General features: G+C 45.1%; 1 protein-coding gene across 1 annotated transcript in view; it reads right to left on the bottom strand.

The window, feature by feature from the left end:
* Positions 1-1,081: 1,081 nt before the first annotated feature.
* LOC111156761 (phenylalanyl-tRNA synthetase 2, mitochondrial) overlaps positions 1,082-23,057 on the bottom strand; it is a 399,584-nt gene continuing 377,608 nt past the window's right edge. Inside the window, exon 7 of the mRNA XM_022517827.1 lies at positions 1,082-1,375. Within this exon, the coding sequence (XP_022373535.1) occupies positions 1,237-1,375 (139 nt within the window). The 3' untranslated portion in view covers positions 1,082-1,236. The remainder of the gene's footprint in view (positions 1,376-23,057) is intronic.

The following is a 23,057-nucleotide window of genomic DNA, read 5'->3' as shown; positions in this document are numbered from 1 at the left end:
TTGGAGAATATTAATCAATGCCTAACGGGTCTTGGGGATGAAAAGGGCCTCTGGAAATGCAGCCCAAGGCTGGAGCAGAAATGGTCTGCTAGCAAACGCTACTGAAGAAGACATTACGAATCATATTGTGCCTTTCCACTCGGATCTAGCCACTTAAGGAACTGCATCCAGGGGCCCCCAGGACCTCCTCCTGGGTGCAGGAGTTGGGGTTCTGCTTCCTTAATTCCTCGAAAACCCAAAGGAAAAGTACAAATGAATAACAAGGTAGAATGACATGAAAGCCCATTCCTTCCCTTTGAGAGCAGCTGCCCACCCCCCACGCCACTAGCTGATAATGGCCACCCCTCATCAAATATTTATCCCAGCCCTTGCAGTCCTCCATCAGCCTCCAGCATCGTGCCAGGGATGGAATTTGATTATTAAAAATGGTCAGGAGTGAGGCCGGTAGACTACAAAGTGCCTGGGATGGAAAGGGGGGGGGACATCAAAGCCCCATATTCTTCCTTAAAGGTCGTCTCCGGAAGCACGGGCCTTCTGTGAGGCAATGAAACTCACAGGCGTTCAAGGACGGGGTTCCTGTGGGCCTCCCAGCCTCTGGGGTGGCTCTTGCTCCTTTCCTTCCTCGCTGCTGGGCCAGAAGGAAGCTGAGCCCAAGCCCTGGGCCAAGAGGTCTGGCTCCAAGCCACGGGTTTATGAAAAGCAAGAACTATCCTGCCCCACTCAGACACGTGACTGCCTTCACTTTTGAGGGGGGCCCTGGCATTTCATTAGTGCCCTGTGTGAAGCCTGCCCTTTGCAAAGCAGAAAACGAAGAGAAGAAAGCAAGCATGGAAGCAGACTCAAACAATCTTCTGGTGTCCGGAGCTTCTGATGTCTCTTTGTGTCTTCACTCATTACAAGGGTGGAAGAGCTTGACAGGCAAGAAATCATGCCTGGTCTTTATACTTTAATGGAACCTAGGGACCAATTAACCACACTGAGCACCAACGGGCAAAGCACTTTTTCAAGGAAGAGGAGAGATCTCTTATATTATTGCTTCTTTTTTCCCTCTTTCCCCAAATAAAAGACAAATGCCATGTCAACAGCTTCTCAGGAGCGATCCTTTATTTTCTGAAAGTCCCAACACTGACCCACTTATCAAAACATGACGGATACCCCCGTCCACAAACAGTAGCCTTTTCTCTCCCGCAAATCCCTGGAGCCCTGAGTGGCGGCGGCCTGGTCCAGGCAGTGGCCTCAAAACCTGCCCTCTACACCCAGCAGCTGCACCGTGGCCTCCTGCACTGCCTGGTGCACGTGCCGGACCTCTCTCTGGGACAGGGTCCGCTCCATGTGGCGGTACGTGATGCGGTAGCAGTGGCTGGTCTTGTGCGTCCTGGGGAGCGAAAGAGAAAGGCAGGTGAGTGAGGGACAGGCGTGCCCGCTGCCTGCAGGAGCCATGCTGGTGGCCCCGAGCAGGTCGACCCCAGAGGGGAGCTGAGGATCGGATCTAGGGGGGAGGGAGACATCACTCGCCGCAACAGCCTGCACCTCTTGTGTGTAGCGTGGGAAGTGGTGTTAGGGGAACACGGACTTGAACAAACAAGACAGCTGCTTCCCACCGGCCCAGATGCACTCAAGTCCCCGGGGGAAGGGCACTTCTTAGGGGTCTCCGAGCCCTGGAGATTATGGTCCAGCAGGCGGGATGCGGGGTCTGGCTTCTGGGTTTTCCGTTGGCTCCCCAGGGGACTCTGAGAAGGAGACAGGGTGAGGAGCCGAGGCCGGTATGCCTCCACCCTTCTCACAGCACAGGAAACAATCATGTGTGGAAGGCACACCAGGGTCCCAAGGCCGGGACTGTCCCGGAAGGCTGAGAGAGATCACTCTCTTCACACCCCTGTAGGCCACATAAAGCATACAATTGTGCCAGACAGACATGCTTCCAAGGTCTAGGTGGTGGGCCCTTTTGCAGAACTTGGTCTCCACAGAGGCACGTGACAAGCCACAGATGCTCTGAGGACGAGAGGCTTTCTCCACAGGCCTCTGTGCTGCAGACACACCAGACGGCCTCCCGGTGCTGCTGGAAGGACAAGGCCTGCTCTGCTGGGGCCCTTAAGAGACCGTCCACTGCAGAAGGACAGCCCAACGGTGCCCTCCTGCACTGGGCCTCTGGTGGCTGTGGGAAGCCCCTGCTCAGCTTCCCCCGGGTGCAGAACACAGGCTTTTCTTCCAACCTGATGTCACCAAGAAAGGACGTGGCAACATCCCGACTGTCTGACAGATAGAAGGTTCTGGAAGAGGAGCAATGAGTTAAGGAGGGAGAAGGAGAGTGGAGGAGTTGTAGATGCCTGAAGATGATGCAAACATTTATGAGAACAAGTGCAGCCTCACAATCTGGAGGCCCAGATTGTCAGTGACGTGGGGACCGTGGAAGGGTGCGATGGTTTCCTGTGTGTGGGGGGAGGGTGCACTTAGCCCTGCAAGAGGACCCTGTGCCAGCCCTTCTAATTCCCTGCCTGAGGGAGGGACACAGAGGCCCCTTCTGAGCACAGGGTCCTAGCACTGGCCCCTCCATCTCTGGGCCTCGACACACCTTTCCTGGTCTTTGTTCCTTCTCTGTTGAAAGAGCTAACAGCATAGCACCTTACTCCACCAAGCTCTCCAAACGGTTGTAGAGACCTGTCTAGAAAGTGACAGGGCTCTGCAAATTATGAAGTGCTATATGAGTGTGAGGCCAGAGGATCCTGGTGGCAACTGTTAGTACACGTTCTCATCAGTTCACTCTGGCGTCTCTTACTTAGCTTAAGAGTTGGTAATATGGCCGCTCGACAAGCCGAGATTTCCAACCCGAGATGAATGGGAAATTTATCATCTTGCTTCTATGTGCTTTGGAGAAGGCCCCCATCAGGATTCGTGGGATTCAAACAGCTTTTAGAAAACATTTCGATGAGTGAGGCGTAAATGAATCATAAACATATGGATTAATTTTATAAATTGAGAGAAATAAAATTGGCAGAATATTTGGTGGTAATTCAGTAGATTCAGCTGAAAATCAACCAGTTTTGCCTTTTCCTTACATTACTGGTGAGAGAGAGAAGACTTACTTTTATTTGTTTTCTAGGAACTCTTTTTTTTTTTTTTTAAAGATTTCATTTATTTATTTGAGGGAGAGAGAGAGAGAGCACACATGAGCCGGGGGAGAAGCAGAGAGAGAGGGACAAGCAGACTCTATGCGGAGTGTGGAGCCCAATGCGGGGCTCAATTCCCTGACCCTGAGATCACAACCTGAGGTGAAATCAAGAGTTAGATGCTTAACCGACTGAGCCACCCAGGTGCCCCTCTGTTTTCTAGGGACTTCTTTTTGGAGCTTTTAGTTGTTGGGACACCCTCCTGCCCTCCTTGTGCTTGCTGGAGAACTGGAAGAAGTGGAGTTGGTGTTGGTCATGAGTTTCCTCAGCCTTGAGGAGCGGGATCTCCACAAGAACCACAGAGTTACAGAGCAGAGTGAACTTGTGGCTTATCACTGAGTAGGTATGAAGACAGACTCTCTCAAAGGAGGGATGCCCTCAGTGCCAACTCCAACTATGCAAATTAGAGCTCCCATGATTCTTTTGTACCACCCAATGTGGACCTTTTTAGTCAGAAACTTCTCAGTCTTGTATCTGCCATGGCCCTCACTATCTCTCAGTAACAGCAGCAGGAAACATTTCTGTAGTGAGTCTTGCATACTGGGCACCATTCCAAGCCCTCTGGAGGTGTTCACTCCTGGAAGCATCCAAACCCCATGGAGTACATAGCATTACTGTCCTGGTTTATACTAATGAGGAAACCGAGGCACGGAGTGCAAAGTAACTCGCCCAACTTGAAACAACTACTAAGTGGCAGGGCTGGGTTTGAAACCAGGCAATGTGGCAGGAATGTAGATGGTAGAGCCACTGTGGAAAACAGTCTGGTGGTTGGTTCCTCAAAGGGTTAAACAGAGGATGACCCTATGACCCAGCCACTCCACTGCTAGGCATATACCCAAAAGAACTGAAAGCAGGTGTTCAAACAAACATTTGTATGAGAATTTTCACAGCAGCTCCACTTAAAACAGCCAAACAGGGGATATGGCCATCAGTGGATGAATGGATAAACAAAATATGGTATATCCACACCATGGAGTATTATCCAGTCCTTAAAGGAATGAAATGCTGACACCTGCTGCAGTGTGAATGAACCCCCAAAAGCAGGCCAAGTGAAAGAAGCCAGGCACAGCAGACCACGTACTGCATCATTTCATCCACATGAAACATCCGGAAGAGGGCAATTCATACAGACAGAAAGCAGACTGGTTGTTTCCAGAGGGTGGGGGAAGGGAATATGGGCATAAACAGCTTAATAAATTAGTAAAGGGGCCGGGAGGCTAGAAGGGGAGCCTAGATGGAGGAGCCCTTCCATTGAATGTCAGTTACAGGAAGAACTGACAACCACAGACTCCAATAGAAGTGTCCATTATTACAGACCCCGGCAGAAGGGTCTCGCCAGTAAACAGTCATCAGTGACAGGCCCCCACGGGCAAAGATTTACATCGCATCTCCTTCAAGAGACCCACCACCTGCGGGTCAGAAAAACTCAGCTACTGAGAAACCATCATCATCCCAAACTCTCACTTCTCTCCAATGGACTTTTTCCAAAACAACCCCTCTCAACTCCTCCTTATTCCTCATAAAGAAGAAGATGAATGGGAAAAATTTATCCCTCTCAACTTCTCCTTCTTCTCTTTCATTTGTGGGACTTGCCTATGGTTGTGTCATAGCTGGCTTGTTCTGGACTATAATTCTCTTTTATTCCCAAATAAACACATTGTTTGCTGGGAAGATCACTGGCCATTTTAAGGTGAACAGTGGGTATGAGGCTTTCTTCTGGGGTGAAGGAAATGCTTTGGAACTAGGTAGGTAGTGTGGGTGCCTAACATTGAGAATTTACTAAATGCCACTGAACCGCCCACTTTAAAAATGGTTAACTTCCACCTCATTACAAACACACACAATCTAGGGAATTTGGTTTCAGAGCCCAAGTATTAAGTACCATGCCTCAGTGCTCCAGCATATTCCTCCTCTCTTCCTGTTCCACCCCCAGTGGTCTCCTCACAGATTCCTTTAGTCTGTCCACAAACAGCATGCTCTAGGCACTGAGCTGGACAGAGATAAGCAAGTGAGGAGAATCCCGACCCAACCAGCTCACATCCAGGGACTGGTGGTCTGCCAAGGTCCTTCTGTCACCGGAGAGGAGCCCAATGGAGAACCATTTCCCTCATGGCCGTGAGGGGCCTGGTGCTTGCCGTGTGAGGTCAGCCATGCTGCACTCCCACCTCACATGCTCCTTTAGCAAACGATTCTTCCCTCTGGAGCTTTGTTGTGAGCAAATCTGTGGTGAACACACAAGGTGTGGGAGGCAGGAGACCTAGCTCCCAGTCAAGCCCCAGCAATGTCTATGTGGCCTCCCCAGTGAGAGGCCTAGACTGAATGGGCCCAAAGCTCCTTCAGGGTCTAACTTTCCAAGAGTTAGTGCAGAGAACAGAGGAGTTTCTAGAGTAAATGCACATGTGGAGGAAATGAGCCAGCCAGCGAGCAGTATGTGTGAGCCTGGATGGAATGAATCTGGGGCAATTTCCAGACAGGCTGACGCGTGGACACAAGATGCATTAGTGATATTAGTGATCAAAGCAAGAGGAAGGAAGTTGGCTTAATGGGTTGGATTATGGCTTGAAAGAGCCCACTAAGAAAGTCTTCCTGTAGAAGGTAGACCTCGAATTGTAATAGACACTCTGGACACCTTTTAGCCTCTCTTCACAAACTACCCTCCCCCCAACTCCCACCCAATACTCTCCAGAACTAAGAGGTTTGCCTTTCTCATTCTCAGAACAGTAAGTCTTAGGCCCAAGGCTCCCTGGTAGGCCACTCGGAGCAGGGCCCTCCCCCCAGTTCCTATCCAGCCAGCATCAGAGCTGCCTCTCACTGCTGTTGCTGCTATGGTTCTTCCCAGAGTGATTTCTGTTCCTGGGAGTCAGTCACAAGAAACCAAACCAGATGGTTCCTCTGACAGTTACTGCCTTGGGAAAGACAACTCCAATCCAGGCCTTGATGGAGGGAGAGTCAGAGCCAGGGAGAAAGGGACTTGCTGGGTGCAGCTTGAGTAGAGTTGCTTTCAAACCTGCCTCCCCCACCTACCACCCCGGCTCCCAGTCAGCTTGCATGTTGGCAACTTGAGAGCTCCTCAGAGACACACATTTTGCCGGCAAGAAATGCTTTTTCATATCAAACACTTGTCAAGTCCTCAGGGAAGTTTCAAAGCAACCCCAGGGATTTATTCACATCAATCCCTGTAATTTCTCCTGGTACTTCCCAATGAGGGTCTCATACCAAGCTCCTCAGGAGGAAGGAGTGCATGCTCATGCCTCCTGGGGAGTGGGGCCAATGTTCTTGGTTTTCACATGCATGCAAATAGGAAAATAATTGCTTTGGGGAAATCATCTAATAGAATCTTTTATGGAGAGGCCCAAGACAGAGACTAACCAGTGCCGTGAGGTCTCCCCTAGAGGATCTCGGGCCAGTTCTTAATCTCTGATTCAGGTTCTCATTCCAAGATACAGATAATGAACTCATAGGGTTTTTTGAAGAAACTGCATGAAAATAATACATGTTAAGGTTTTAGCATAGTTTAGACTTAGAGTTACTGATTGGTATTATTATTTATGTAACTGAAGATTATAGAGCCTCTACTCTGGGCCACACAGAAAGACCTCAGATGAATTATTGGAGCTTCAACACCCATCTGTAAAAATGGGTCCCTACTTGGATACATGCTACAACACAGAGGGAATTGAAGGCATCATAGTAACTGAAACAAGCCAGACACAAAAGGTCAAACATAGAACTCCATTTACATAAGGTCTCTAGAGCTGTGAAAACTCATAGAGACAGGAAGTTGAAGGGTGGTTGCCAGGGACTGGGGGAGGGAGGAGGAGGAGTTAGTGTTGAATGGGGATGGAGTTTGGGTCTGGGAAGATAAAGAAGTCCTGGAGATGGATGGTGGTGATAGTTGTACAGAAGTGTGAATGTGCCTAATGCCCCAGAACTGTACACTTAAAATGGTGAAAAAGGTCAATGTTATGGATATTTTATTAAAATAAAAAAAATTTGAGGAGAGTTGGCCCAAATAACCTAGTTCACTATTACTAGAAATGGAGGTTGGGAATTCACATTTATATTAAAAACAAATAAACAGAAGATAAGAACAAACCCCTATCCCCCAATTATTGCTATCCATGTGGCAGGACTGTTGCAAGGGTATAACATGGTTGGTCTCTGTCCTCCCAAATGGCTCATTTTGATTTTGTTAACCTAGCTTCTAAGCTGCCCTGCATTTTACACAAATGAATTTTTATGATATCCTGCTCATAAAGCTACAATGAGGTTTGGCCACATTTGAACAATTCTCATCAACTATTCCATAGTTTTCCAAACCATCCTCACACACTTCTAACCAGCTTGGAGTAATGGCTCATTTTGCACAGATTTCCAAAGCTCTGTGCTTTTTGGTTGTGTGGAAAATTTGGAAGAGGTTTTATTTTTCTCCCTGGCTTAGTCTGCCAAGCCAAAGTCAACAGAGCTAACTTTAACTCTCTACTGTTACATGGCAGCTTCCCAAATGTGTTGACACTTTGGTGGATGAGTCAGGTTACAAAACAGAAGATTTGTGGTAGGTGAAGTGCTACATTTCCAACTCAATCAATTGATCAGCAATTATTTATCCTGTGCTGAGGCAGACATTGTGGGAGATACAAAATACGAATTGCTTGATCAATACATAAATATTCATAGAGTGGCTTCTCTGTGCACAACTCAGTGGCAGTGTTAGAGGGAAGAAGTATCCCAAAATAATACAAAAAGAAGGATTAGGCTAGATTACCATCTATTTGGGGTTTAAGACATTTATACATGGAAATACACCAACAGGACAAAGCTATTCATGCTAAATGTTAAATGGATGACATGGACTGTAAATGGCTTAGCAGTGAGAAAGATTGGGAGGGGAGATGAGATTAGATTTAGATCTTAAAGTATGGTTAGGATTTTGGCAGGTGAAGGCCAAGGGGTGCATCCAGCTGGCAAAATGATACAAGTACTGGCCGGGAGGCACTCATTATCTTTTTCCTCTTCCATTTCAATGCGGAGTTGCTGAGTGTATGTTGCAGGGACAAATGGTCCAGTGAAGAGGTGCCCAGAGGATGCATGATCTGCTGGGAGAAGGCTACAATCACAGCAGGAAGCCAGCTTTGGTCACAGCATGTACAGGAAGTGACTGACCCTGTATGAGGGAAGGGTCATTTCCGCAAAGGCACACAGACAGAAACACGGACATGCCTGGACAGATTGAGGAGAGGTGAGTAGTTCAGAGTGGCTGGTCTGGGTCTACACCTTTATATAGTACAGAAATGGTGGGAGAAGAGGCTGCTGGGTGGGTGGGGATTATAGAGGAGGGCCTCATGTTCTGGTTCAGAAGCCTCAAGTGAAAATGCATTATTAAGCAATCAACCAAAACAACAAAGTCCAAGATCATGTCTCTGTAATATCTTGACTGCTCTGGGCAGTTTCATTGTATCTAGAGTCTGGCCCTCAGCGAACTTCAAATCTTACTCCCCCCAAACAATAGAGGATTACTCAGATATTATGGTTTATCATGTCACCGATCTGATAGAAACAGCCACCCAACCAAGGGGGTATGCTACAGATCTATCCTCAATCCCATATTTATAAGTAGAATTACTCTTAACTGTGTTATGCTGTATAGATAAATTTCTTTAGCGAGTAATGGATGAAATGTGCTAATTAAGAAAGACTCAGTGTCTAACTATGAAGGAAGTATTAGGAAAGAGAAATTTATATACATTTCTAGTGACTTAGAGTTATTTTGCAAACATTTTTGAGGAGGGACTCTCTGGGTCTAATTAATAGTACTATGTCTTGACAAATATTGAGTGGGAGGGTGAGGGAGAGAGTGACAAAATAGGGACTTGGCTGTTAGGATGAGCTTCTTCTATCCATAGTATTCTAGGCTGGAGTACAGCAGTGATATCTTGGTTAATGATTCATCATACAAGCAACATATTTTATGGAATCACAGAATCCAAGACATGGGACTGTAAAGATTTTCTGGCCCATGCTTGAGCACTTTCTAAAAAGCCTTCTGCTGGATTACTTCTGGGGCCGCCCATTTCAGGCTTTCCCAGTGCAGGCTGAGAGCGAGATTCCCTTTACATTAAGCTGACAAGTGCCTCTTATGTTTCTCTTCACTGGTGCTGGATTCTGTCCCACAGCAGCCCTGGAAGGGACTCCCAGGACCATTGGTAGTCAGCGTTGGAGGCAGCACATATAATGTTGGACATTATTGTCTTTGAGATTAAATGTCTGTCCATGCATCTGCCCACCCATCCATCCATCCAACAGATGAAGTGAATATCCAATATATGTCATGCATTTTGCCAGGTATAAGGACCTAATGGTGGAATAAAACAAAACAAAACAGACCTGACCTCATGAAGCTCACAGTCTAGCATAAAATATAGGCATTAATCAAAGAATTAGAAAGAAATATAAACTGCTACTATCCTATTGGGCTTGAAGAAGAGGTACATGGAGCCATGAGGCTACATAAAAGGGCAATTAACTTAAATGGGTAGATCAGAGCGGTGTCCTGTGCAAGTGTCAGTGAACAACTCAGAAGTTGCTGGAATGTTTGTGTGCACTCCTTTATAGTCATACCACAGTTATGGACGTCCCTAATGGATTTATTTTTACCATCTAGAGAAGGACATGATTATCCCAGACCATCTATTCCTCTGAAGAGCTAACATGAGGAAACTAAACCAACAGATATGTGTCCTAGAACCTGTAACACCTATATGAAAACTATGTTTAAATTCCAAATATTGATAAAATTAAAGAAAGCTCTGGGCTTTGCCATCAGACAATCTTTGTAAAATTGAAATACTTTGTTACGAGCAACAGTGGCAACAATAAGAAAGATTAACAATTATAAAGTGATGCAGCTTCCAGAGCCTTGGACGCACATGGTTTTATTGGCTGAGACCCACACGGCAATCCTGATAGGTGGTCACCTCCTTCCGCAGAGCCAGGTGAGGGCTCAGACAGATGCAGTGACTTAGTGAAGGACTTAGTGGGGACTCACTTCCTTTTCATTCAAGTCTGCTCATCTTTTTGTTGTAGGTACTCTTTGTTCAGCCTGTTAATGTCTGCTGCAGGCACCATTAGCTTTGTTTTTAAGATTTATTTATTTATTTGAGACAGAAAAAGAAAGAGAGAGAGAGGAAGAAAGAGAGACAGTGCATGAGTGGAGGTAAGGAGCAGAGAGAGAGAGAGGGAGAGACAGAATCTTAAGCAGACTCTGCACTGAGTATGGATGCCTAATAGGGTGCTCGATCTCATGACCCTGAGATCATGACTGAGCCCAAACCAACAGTTGGATTCTCAACTGACTGAGCCACCCAGGTGCTCCACCATTAACTACTTTTAACCAGGGATATCCCAGTAACAATTATTATTCACCAATTAAATTATAGGATGCTTTTAGAAATATGACTAGGACTTTATCACAAAACAGGGAAAGAATAAATTCATTAGTAAATATTACTTAGCAGAGAAAGTGTAGGAAGTATAAAGAAAGCAAGAGTGAAAGAAGAAAGAAAAAAACATTGTATTTTATTTTTTTTAGAGAGAAAAAGCAGGGATGGGGTGGAGAGGTAGAGAGAGAGAGAGGGAGAGTGAATCCTAAGCAGGTTCCATGCTCAGCACAGAGCTGAACACAGGGCTCAAACTCACAGCCCTGAGTTTATGATCTGGCCTGAAATCAAGAGTCAGACACTTAACTGACTGAGCCATGCAGGGGGGCCCAAAGGGAAAAAAAAACATTTGAAAGGGAAGAGTGATCTACTATGTACTCAGTGTTAGGCACTTTCATGTTTCATTTTATCCTCATCATTCATAGAAAATACAGGGGAGAAAAAGAAAAACAAACAAAGCCAGAATAAGAGAGAATATGAGATTAATGAGGCCAGTCAAACCTGAAGAACACAGAACCCAGACCTGTAGGTTGCGTTTGAACTAGTGGAGATAATAAACTTGCTTTAGCACTTGCAAACCAAATGAAAAGAAAGCCTTATCCATTCCATATTTCATAGTGCCTGAGAGAAGACTGCAGTTCTTTAGAGAAGCAAAACTTACCCCAACATAATATTCTAAAAGAAATTTCTCAGGTTGGGCTTCCCACAGGGAATTTCTCATTAATAATGGCTATGATTTATGGGTCACTTAGTATGTCTACATGCATTATCCTATTTAATTCTTATCACAGTCCTATCATAATGGGAATTATTTATCCTATTTTGCAGGTGAGAAAACTATAGCTCAGAGAGGTTAAAAGTGACTTGCCCAGGTCACTCAAACAGTAGGTAAGACATAGGATTACAACTGAAATAATCCAAATGCTTCCAAAGCTATGCTTTAATCCTGGGCTGGGGATACTGACTGCTATTAGTGGCCAGTGTCTCACTATTTTCAAGGCAGTAGTGAGTTTCATAAGGCTGTTCCCTTGATGAAACTTGAGGGAATAGCCCTAAAATGTACTTCCACAAAATAGCAATTTTGCTTCAGGCAAGGGAAGTAGGTTGGTTCAACATAGCTTTTTTGGTGGCCTAAATATCTTTGCCATTGGATAAATCCAGTGACCTCTACAGGTCTCCCCTCTTCCTCAATAAAACAGAAGCAATGCTATTTGTTCTTAACTAGTCCCTCAGTTAGGAAAAAACTGAAGTCATGTGAAAAAAGCACTGTCAGCAACTTCGAAGAAAGTACTAATAGAGTCAGAGTCAGAGTCCGTAAACCATTTTAAAATATTATTGAATTACAGTTATCCATTTTCCAACTCACTGAAAACAAGTATTTTCTTTTTGGTATTTTCTTACTTCAAAAAAAAAAAATAAAGATATCAAGCTCACATTTCTGGTGTACTGTGGGGAAACATAGTCTTCTGAAGTTGAATCTGTCATAATAAATAATTAGGCAAGATTTGATAAGAGTGCCCATGGGTTACTTTCAAAGGAAAAATATCAAGACACCTCAATTGTGGACTTACAGGGCAATGTGACACATTGTCATGCTCATGCCTTGAAGAAAGTACTAGTGTGGACTAACATCTTTAGGTTCCCTCCTTTCATACTTCATGCTGAGTTTTTTTCTTTCTGGACAAAGGAATGAGTGCAGGGTTGGACAGTGTGTGTTTTGGACAGATTGCTGGAACAGGTGACCAAAGAATATGTCTGTCTCTTCCATGTATGCCAACTAGCTCAGAATAAGATAGTAGTGAGCTAGGAAAATTCCAGAATGATGGCAGAATAAAATAAAGATCCTACTGCTATATACTCCCAGATGTGCCGGATAACATACAAGGACATTGGCTTTGAAAAGAAGTAGATAGCTAAATAGATAATATGAAAGCAAGTGAAAATCTCCAGGTACAAAAAAATAAAGGAAAAAAAACTGTGTAATAGTAAGTGCCTAATGCTTCAGTTGCCTAGAGCAAAGAGGAGTATCAGTTATTGTAACCTGAAGTTTATATTTTAATGTCCACGTGGGAACAGAGATGAAGGCTTTGGTCCACAGGAAGCAAGAAGATGGATTCCTGCACAAAGCTGGTACAACCAAATAAAACAGTAGACTAAGGAGAAAAATACATCCTTGGCACAAAGAGGAGCAAAGGAATCTTGTCTCTGCTTAGATTCTGAGAACAATGTAAAGGAGTCTACCCTGAGAATCACAATCCCAGTGTCACAAGAGGCTTTTGGATCCAAAACATACAATGCCTCAGATCTTCAAGCTGAGAAATCAATATAAAATTGGTTCTGGAATGGTGCTACTCTAGGATACCTGGCAGAGGAAAATGCAGAACACTCTGGAGAGAAGGTTAGCCTCATGGGATCACTTCAGGAAAAGCTCCAAAGAACGCAACCTCACAGCCAAAAATTACAGAGCCCATGAGGAAATGACCCATGATATGCCTGAGTCATTAGATAAAAAACACAGGATTAATACCCCAAGGATTTCAGACACAAGAACAACCAGAGAAGTGTTTAAAATGCTTAAAAGTGGATTTAAACATTTTAAAATGCTCCAAATACATAAAAGAACCATAAGAAAGAACATTAAGAAAAGAGAATAGCAAATCAGAAATAGGCCCACATAAAAATGCAAGCAACCATGTGAATATTGCCTCTGCAGGCAACCAATAGTCAGACACCAGTGAGAAACTCAAGGCTGATTTGGTGGCTGTTCCTAGAGATTTGTAATCAGTGGCAAGGTGAATGCCTTCGATCTGAATTGCTAACCCTTTGTAAATAGTAACATCCTCTTCCCCAGTGACTCATTCTGTGTCAAAGGCCATACTTCCTGCAGACCCTGTCATTGTCTGTAGTGCAGAACAATCCTCATACGGAGGGGGGTACTACCCCAGATATCATCATTTGTCGGTAGTTCCCATCTGCCCTCAGAATGTGAGGAAGATTCCTTTCTGGAGAGAGAAGTTCCAATGACCTCTAGAAACTTCAAGTACTTGCCAAGTTTTCTGTCACTGAGATTTAAAAGCCATTTACTTTTGTTTATTTTATATTTAATGAGTTGGTTCATGCAAAAAAATGTATAGAAAAATATAGTTATAATTTTAAAATGTGTGGAAAGGTTGAAATGACAGATTAGACACAGCTAAATGAAGAATTAGTACACTGGAAGACAGATCTGAGGAGCTGCGTAGCATGCAGCAGAGTGAAGTACAGAAATGGAAGACAGGAGAGAGGGTAAGAAGTGTAGGATAGAATATGAGGACCAGAAGAAGACTAGAGAGAAAACAAAGAGAGGCAATATCTGAAAAGGTAACAGCAAGAGACTTCCAGAATTAATGAAATCCTCGGACTGTGGAAGCACAGTAAATTCTGAATGGGGTAAAAGGAAACAAGTCTGCAGCAGACACATGGTAATGAAACTGCAGAACACTTAGGACAAAGAGATGACTTTGGCAACAACTAGAGGGGAAAAATACAGAACTTACAAAGGAACAATACAAGAAATGGTCAACTTCTCAATAGCTCTGGAGGTCAAGAGCGAATGGAATAGTACCAACAAAATGTCAACCTGTATCAATTGTACTCAGCTAAACTGTTATTCCAGAAAAATGGCAAAATCAAAACACTTTCAGACAAAGTAAGACAACATGAGAAGTTTACTGCTCAACACCTTACATGAAAGACCTGTGAAAGGTATATTTTAGGAAGGAAACTGAATTCCAAAAGAGAGCAGATCAAAGAAGAGGAATTAGTAATTAGTAATTACTCAGAGCAAGAGTAATAGGATGGCTGAGATCACAACCAGCTGAAAGCTAGGATTCAGATGCCACAGTGTTCGGGGATAGCCCCATCTCAGATGGTAGTCCCAGAATTGCTCTAAGTTGGAGTAAGCAGCTCAGAAAGCCGATCTCCCATTCCAACCATCAGTCACAGGCTTCCCAAAGAAGCGATAACTTGCTAAAATACCCTATGAGGCCATACAGCTGAAGAGCTGAAAGCCCACGGTCGGGAGGCACACAGACCTGCTTACAGCACATGCTAGGTGTGATTTCTTTCTGGAAAGTTGCTGGATCTCTGTAAGCCTAATTTTTAACACCTCTTCATGGGGCTACACTATATCTTATAGATGTATGTGTAAAGATTCTAACACAGTGCCTGACATAAAATAAATACCTGATTAAAAAAAAAATACCAGTTACTGGGGTACCTGGGTGGCTCAGTGGGTTAGGCATCTGCCTTTGGCTCAGATAGTCATCTCAGGGTCCTGGGATCGAGCCCCGCATCCGGCTCTCTGCTTAGCGGGGAGCCTGCTCCCCCTTCCCCTTCTGCCTGCCTCTCTGCCTACTTGTGATCTGTCTGTCAAATAAATAAAATCTTAAAAACAAAACAAAACAAAACAAATCGCTAGTTACTATAATTAGTATTAGCATTGTAACCTTTGCTAACTAATTTGTTTGGTAAGCAGCACATACATTTATTTAGATTAATAAAAAAGTTATGTGTCCCTAGATTTACAGAAGAAGAGAAAAATAAACAAGAGCATTAAGATTAAAAGAAATTTCTTGGGCCCCAGGTGCTAAGTACTATACCCTCACCATCACACTGCTCCTGGCCTTTGAGCACCTCAGGCTGCGTGATGTCTAAGCAGCTTCTCTGTTAGCATCACCATGGCATTGGTTGAATCCGGACTACTGGTTTTCATTAAAACTACAGGGGAGTGGTTGGCAAGTCTCTCTGTGAAACACTGTGTTGACTGCACTTGATTTGGAAGCTCTAGCCTGGTTGGTTTTGTTTTTGAAAACCACGTTCTGCAGTTACCTCTAGCCACAGGAAAAATCAAAATAGAGCAGAGAGAAAAGACAGATCTGCTGCTCCCTTTTCTTTCTTTCTTTTTTTTTTTTTTTAAGATTTTTATTTATTTATTTGACAGAGATCACAGGTAGGCAGAGAGGCAGAGAGACAGGAAGGGAAACAGGCTCCCCGCTGAGCAGAGAGCCCGATGTGGGGCTCGATCCCATGACCCTGGGATCACGACCCAAGCCAAAGGCAGAGGCCCAACCCACTGAGCTACCCAGGTGCCCCTGCTGCTCCCTTTTCAACAGATAGGACAAAGCCATGAAACCTACAAGCGTCTTAACATGGGGAGGTAAGGGGAGGCAAAAGAAAAGCCTGGATGACTGACAGCTCTGTGCCAGAGCCGATCACGGTTACAATTCATTAGAAGACGCTCATTTACCCTAGTCTCTAGGTCTACATATAAGTCTGTGCCAATGGCAGAAACAGTAATTCCCAAAGCACAGACAAGGAGAAAAGTTGCAGAGGGATCTAGTGTCCTGTTGGCAGACACCGGGTAGAACTCTATAGCTGGAATGGAGGGAGAAGTATAAATTCTGGCCTTCCAGCAAAAATGCCAGAGGGAGCACCCTTTCTCTTTGTTATCAACCAAATAAATTGATGTCCAAAGCAGAGCCCCCTCTGGCCATCTGCTTTCTTCAGTGTTTGCAGAAGTGACTTTGATTCATAATGTTTCCGTGCAACACATGTACTTTCTCTCTCCTTCTCTCTTACCCTCCCTCTGTCTCAATGTCCCCAAAACAGGATTGAAGGAAATTCTGGGGGCTGAACTGTTACTTTGTTTTGGGCACTTTTATTTAAAAAGGACTAAGTATTTTAATAATACACTCTGAGTATCTGATCTTACATACTTCTCAAAACTCTCTTATACAGCATTACTTCCATGGCAACAATAGGGAAACTGAGACCCAGAGGGGTTGGGTGACTTGCCCACTTCACCTGCTCTGCTAGTGGGGGCAGAGTCTGCAGGGACCTCTCCAGGGCACCCTGCTACCCCTTTCCTAAGATGGGGTTCTGGGTGAGAAAACTGGGGGTGGGGCATTGGGAAACAGCAACATGGGGTATCAAGAAGTTTGGGTTCCTAAGATATTAGCCTTTCCCCTAACCACTCGGGAAACTCTGAGCAAGCACCTAACATTGTTAGGCCTCTGTTCCTTCATACGGACTAGACAGTCACTAAGATTTCTGGCCTCTTCACTCTGAGTCTCTAAATGCTTAGGTCTCTGTCCCAGGCAAGGATGGATGAAAAGCTGGGACCCTGGAGGAAGCACATTCCTAGGTCACCATGGCACCCAGCACCTGATCTATGGCACCCGGGCCATGGGAACTGGTTGATTACAAACAAACAGATTGTTGGCTGGGAGATCCAGCGGTTTGAGATGCCTGAAGTCAGGCTTTACTATGGTCCTTTTGAGTAAGTAGCTACAAAACTGCTAATTGGATTCGGCAAGTTGCTGAGTCACCATCGGGTAAGATCAAGTTGCTCTGCACAGACACCAAGTCCCATCCCATCCTGTCAGCAGCTGAGAACATTTTCTTTGTGATGAAAAAAAACCAGAGCGCGCCTTGGATTGGCTTTCACAATTTACGACGCATAATTAAAACCTAACAGACCACGGTTAGAAAGCATCCACCACAACATTATTTTGCCATTTGTCTTTTAATTAAATGTGTCCCATGATTTAGCTCTAACTCGACACAGATCTCTGATGCGGACAGGGGAGAGAAAACACACAGAGCTCGGAGCCCTGACGGATTGGTTATGACATCTTCTTGGAGGAGGAGGGTAGAGAGAAGAAGCTCAAGTGTTTCATATAAATCACGATCTTTCCTTTCTCGGGATCTTTGCACATCACAACGGAGAGATTAAACAAGTCTGGCCCTTCACAAAACCACCACTGGGCACACGATGGATTTGGGGAAAACCTGCAAAGAGGAGCCAGGGCAGAGCTGGTGGAAAGACTTTTTTTTATCTTTCAGAATGGATAGAGTGATAAGTGGGAGGAATTTACCATTGTGCCACAGAAAAGAAACGTTTGCTAGAGCACTGGGGCACAATCCGGGGTGGGAGAAATAATTTTTTAATTGAAGAAGTCAAGACAGAGTCCTTCCCTGTGATATTAATGGCTTACCACAAATAAGCGGCAAATGGGGAGCATCTAAGGCCCCCTTGGGGGGCGCCCATCGAACAAGGGTGCCAGGAATGGGGGTCCTGGGCTGTGAACTGTCTTCCTGAGGGCATCCCAGGGTGGGGGCACTGCATGTCACCCCAGTCTTCCACCAGGCTCACCCCTCGAGCCAGAAAGAGGCAAGGGAGCATTTATTCATCTGCTTTGTAATTTGGAGTTGGCATGAAGGGAGATACTCCACTTTAGAATATTCAGAAGGATCCATGATTGGAATTAGATTTACTAACTCCCTTTTAAAGGATTTCTCACTGGAATGAATGCTGGGGAAGACAGAACTGAAAGCAATTCACATAATGGATCATTCTTAAATTTGCTTTGCTTAATAGGAAAAAGGTGTCAGTTGCATGCTGGGAACTGCTGCTTTTTTTTTTTTTTTTTTTTTTTAAACTTATCCACCATCAAGTGCCCAGGACAGCAGCACCTGATCCCTGGGCTGGAAGATGCCATTTGCCTAAACGAGAGAACGGAAATCCAAGTCCATTGGCTGAAGTCACTTCATGGGCTACTCTTCGCTTTCCTTCCCAGGGCGACACACCAAAGAGGCTCAATGTCTTCTATGATTTCCCCAAATAGTTAAAATCACTGAGGGGGTATGGGATCCTTTATGGAGAGTTGTCTTCCAAAATACCATTTACAAGACAGTGAGTGTCCATACTCTAAACCCAGAAGCAAGGCTGCATAAGGCATTAGAATTCTAGCCTAGCCTCTCAAAGTCCCCCTAACTTACATTAATGAAGTTGACCTCAGTATGAAAAAGGAAGCCAAAAGTTCTAGGTTTATTTAATAGGGTGCCTAGCAAAGCAAGATCCAACATGGTGAGGAAGACTTCGATACTATGAGAATGGGCTGACCAAGAGAGATATTTAGAGATCAGCTGGAAAGTTGAGAGCCTTTGAATAGCCATCTTTTAAATGATCATGCCTTCCTTCCCAGGCAAAAATAAGAAATTCCTTCCATTCTCTGCCACCAGACCCACACCTTGCCAGCATCCCACCATTCTTTTCTCTTTCTCTCCTGTCCCTCCTCCTCCCAAAGGCTTAACCCCAGCAAGGCCACGGGCATTCTACGGCCTTCAAACTCTGGGGGGGCTTGTCTGACAATGATGCTTTCTCTCTCTTGGATCTGCCGCCCTCTGCTCTCCGGGCCTCCCACTAGTATTTAGAGAAGCTCAAGTCCATCTTGAAGAAACTCTCCCGATACGGCTTATCTCTGGCTCTCTCTCATTTCTTGCCTCCCGTCAGAGCCAATGTCTGTGTAAATGCCTCATGTCCTCTTGCTTGACTCACTTTCCAGTGCACTGTAGTCTTGTCTCATCATGAGGGTTGAGGCGCAGAGGTCTGGTGTGTACTGTGCCCCCCAACGTGTGGGGCTGGGTCTGCAAGAGAGCTCACACGATCTTCTCATCTGTTGTGGGCGTGCCTCACAGGGGAGCCCTCTACCTGGGACACTCCCTCAGGGAAGGGATTAGTGTGAAGGGGAGGAGAAAGGGAGGGCTCCCCTTTTCACACTAGCCCAACCTCAGGATGTCTGCCCGTCCATGGAGGTAGGGAGTGGATTTAAGGGAAGGTCACTTCGGGAGCTCGACTGTGGCTATATACTGAGCCGTATCCTCACATCTTACCATGTCAATATGAACATGGTATTTTGATCTTCACCTGTCTGATTCCTGTATCTACTACTTAATGATATCTCAGTTCAGTGAAGAAGAGGGATGCCATTTATCAGTCCTCCTCAAAATGTCAACAAACCCAATCTGTTATTAATGTTGCAGCCTAAGCACAGGCAAGTTAAAAAGGAAAGTAGCAGGGATGCCCTGAATTTGTATTTGCCAAAGGAGTGAATGAAAAATACTCCGTACTGGCAGGCAGTAGTCGAACCAACTTATTTTTAATCTCTGTTTCAGGCTTTGTTAGTGACTAGTCGTGTGTCCAGGAACAAGCTGTTCAACCTCTCTGAGCCTCGGTCATATTATTAAGACAAAATGATATAGTGTATGCATGCGTGAATTATTTGGCATGCGTGAATAATCAAGGTTGGTTCTTTTTATTTTCTGTTTTACTCTTAACCCCTGATTCTTGCCTGTGGCCATGATGCCTCGTGCCTGACCCTCACCATTCTCAGTAAGGAAAAGGGTCAAGTTCTTACACAGCACATCAGCCATGAGGGCTGTGATTCCCGAAGCTCTCAAGATGATTTCCTCTTTACATTCTCTGCATTTATGTGGCTGTGCCCTTTGTACCAAACATACTGTTCTTTTCACTAGAAGTGAGTCCCTGAGACACACCTTTCTCTCTTTGGCTCAAAATGGGGGAGGGTCATTTTCTCTCTTGGTTAGCTGTAAGAAAAGCAGCTCCAGAACGCCAATGGGAAAGGCTTGGGGGGAAGGCAAAGCTCTGGGAGGCATGGTTTCTGGCACCCATGCTGGGAAAACAGCGGCAGGAGTGGGTAGAAGGGAGGGGGTTGGTGAGGGGGAGAGGGGTCACAGCAGGAGTTTTCTTGAGGGGATGGAACTGGCTTAGGAGGCAGATTTTGAATGAAACCATTTGTTGAAGTCATTTCAGATAAACTCTTGATCTTAAGAAACAGTTCAGGATAACGTCCAGAATAGTAAAGAAGGAGATGAGCTCAGAATTGGAGAAAATGGAAGGTGTAGCCATAGATTTTAAGAACAATCCATCTCCAAATTCAATAACTGAAAAAGAGATGCATCTTAGTAATCTAAAATGGGCTGATACCTCAATATATTTCAGTAATCAAGAAGAAAAGGTTATTTCGCAACAGAGTGTAGTCTGATAGTCTCTCAGGATCACATGTACAGTTATGGCAAGTGACTTAACTTCTCTGAGCCTCATTGCAGGGGACACTGGTGGTTGCCTCTCTAGTATCCATTCCGCCTTCCCACATTGTTAGACCGTCCCCAATGATCCCCACCACCTGTATTCACATCCCAGTGTAAGCCCCTCTCACATCAGACCACACATACTCCACATACACCTGTGAACAAGAGAACATGGCAGATGTGATGGTATGGTACTGACTTTCATACCTCATGATAACCCATAAGCAAATCCTACAGGCTACAGCTCCAAAGCACATCCAGAACTGACCACGTCCCACCACCTCCACCATGACCATCCAAGCCAGAACCCTCTCTTGTCTGAAGTATGCCAATAGTCTAACTGGTCTCCCTGCTTTGCCCCTTGCTTCCTTAGAGCAGCCAAAATAATGCATTTATAACATTAAGTCACATGATGTTACCTCTGCTCAAAACCTTCTAAAACCTTCTCACTACATTCAGAATTAAGGCTGGTGTCATTTCCATGGCCCACAAAAGCCTGTATGACCTGGCCCCCACCATTATTTCTGATTTTATCTCCTGTGATGCCCATCACTCTCACCGTTCTAACCTCTCTTGGTCAGTGCCCGCTGTGCCATCTATCCCTCAAACTTAAGGCACCCAACTGCCTTATAAACTATCTCTCTTCCTTGCTTTTTACCCATAGCACTTGCCACAATCTATAAAATACTACGCATGTTACTCATTTTATTATCTGTCCCCACAGAATATAAATTACGTGTGGACGGTGCTTTCTCTTCGATTTGTTCACTGCTGCAGTCTCTGAGCCTGGCAAACATCAGGGGCTTACTACATATTAACAAATAGTGACACTGACCACTATTACATGCTAGGCACTGTTTCAGGCACTGCAGGGACAAGGATGAGTAAGACCGGGCCCTGTCCTAAGAAAGTGCACCCCTATCCCCCTCCACACTCCTCCTCCCTCCTGACCAAGCCCCTCGTCTCACCAGCCAAATGTGGCTGCGAGTGCACCAAGCTCTCAAAGGAAAGACCCTGGAGGGTGGCCCACTCATCACTGAAGCTCCAGGCCTGGGTAGGTGCTCTTTGCAACGAATCTAGGTTTGGAAAAAACTCAGAGTGCTCTGCCATCCTACCTGGCTGGGGGACTCTGAATGACAGAAGCTCAATGACAGGGGGCCCAGAGGCTACTGTCTGGATTACACTCCAAGTGCAAATGAATGTATGACAACCAGACAAGAATCTGCCACTGTCAACACATAAATCGGATACAATGGTATGGAAGACAAACGGTGTGTGTGTGTGTGTTTGTGTGTGTGTGTTTCCTCTTCCACACACCGTCCAAGGACCGCTGTCTTCGTTCACTAGGGTGGGCTTTGACTTCTAGAAGAAAGCCTGCCAGCTTTGGGCTGGTCTCAGCAGTGTACAAAGATAATTATCTGCTGGCTGCCTGGGAAGGTATGGTATCAAATAGATTACATTAGTAATTAAAATAATGAAAGGAGTTATCAGGGCTGGAAGATATTTTTTGTCTTTTTAATTGAAGACTCTAAATAAGGGTGGAAATATGAATTGGACAGGGACGTCCCGATTAATCTGTCTGATAATTACAGGGCATGCCAGTTGGGGGCTGGCTCCACATCACAGGCTTTTGGGGTTCCTTTCAGCGGTGAGCTCTTCTTAGGGCTCTCCTCTGACTCTGTACCATACAGGGTCACAGAAGGCTCACTTTGGGATGAAAGGTGGTGGTGAAGGCCCATTGATTTATTTATTCTTTCATTTGCAACAATGGATAGTTTGGGCCTTCCTCAAACAGACTGTTTTATTTTACTGTCTTTGAAAAGAGCTAAGAAAGAATCAATCACAAGAGAGAACACACAACCAGAAACTGGCATTTATCTATGCGGAATATCTGCTGAAAAATAAAAAGATCATTAAACCCCAGGCGCACACAATGAAGTGTGCCTACTTAAGACTGCCCACCACGAATGCGGGTGTGCCCTGGTTCTCAAAGGAAAGGCCCATTCCTCACCAACAGGAGAAAAGGAGCCAAGGGTGAAGCCATGGGCGGCAGCTGCCCCCTCTTCCCGAGAGCCCTGGCCACCACTCCACACTCTGGATTTCCAGGAAATTTCTTCGGAGGCCATTTTCCCCTGAAAATTTGGTGCTACAAAGAGCCAGAAAGTAGAACGGGGCTAATAATAACTTCACTGCTGTTCTTGTCCTTATTCAGAAACTCACTTTTAGGGGCGCCTGGGTGGCTCAGTGGGTTAAAGCCTCTGTCTTCAGCTCAGGTCATGGTCCCGGAGTCCTGGGATCGAGCCCCACATTGGGCTCTCTGCTTGGCGGGGAGCCTGTTTCCTCCTCTCTCTCCGCCTGCCTCTCTGCCTACTTGTGATCTCTGTCTGTCAAATGAATGAATAAAATCTTAAAAAAAAAAAAAAAAAAGAAACTCACTTTTATTTATTTTTTTTAATGGCTCTTTTCTAGGAGTCATTAAACCATTTTGTGGATATATCTGTCGATGTTAACTTTGGCATAA

This window comes from Enhydra lutris, unplaced genomic scaffold (assembly GCF_002288905.1).
Source record: "Enhydra lutris kenyoni isolate GAN:26980312 unplaced genomic scaffold, ASM228890v2 scaffoldscaffold48, whole genome shotgun sequence".
NCBI lineage: Eukaryota > Metazoa > Chordata > Mammalia > Carnivora > Mustelidae > Enhydra > Enhydra lutris.
Note: the sequence above shows the minus strand (reverse complement) of the source record. Positions and strands in the feature narration are given on the sequence as shown.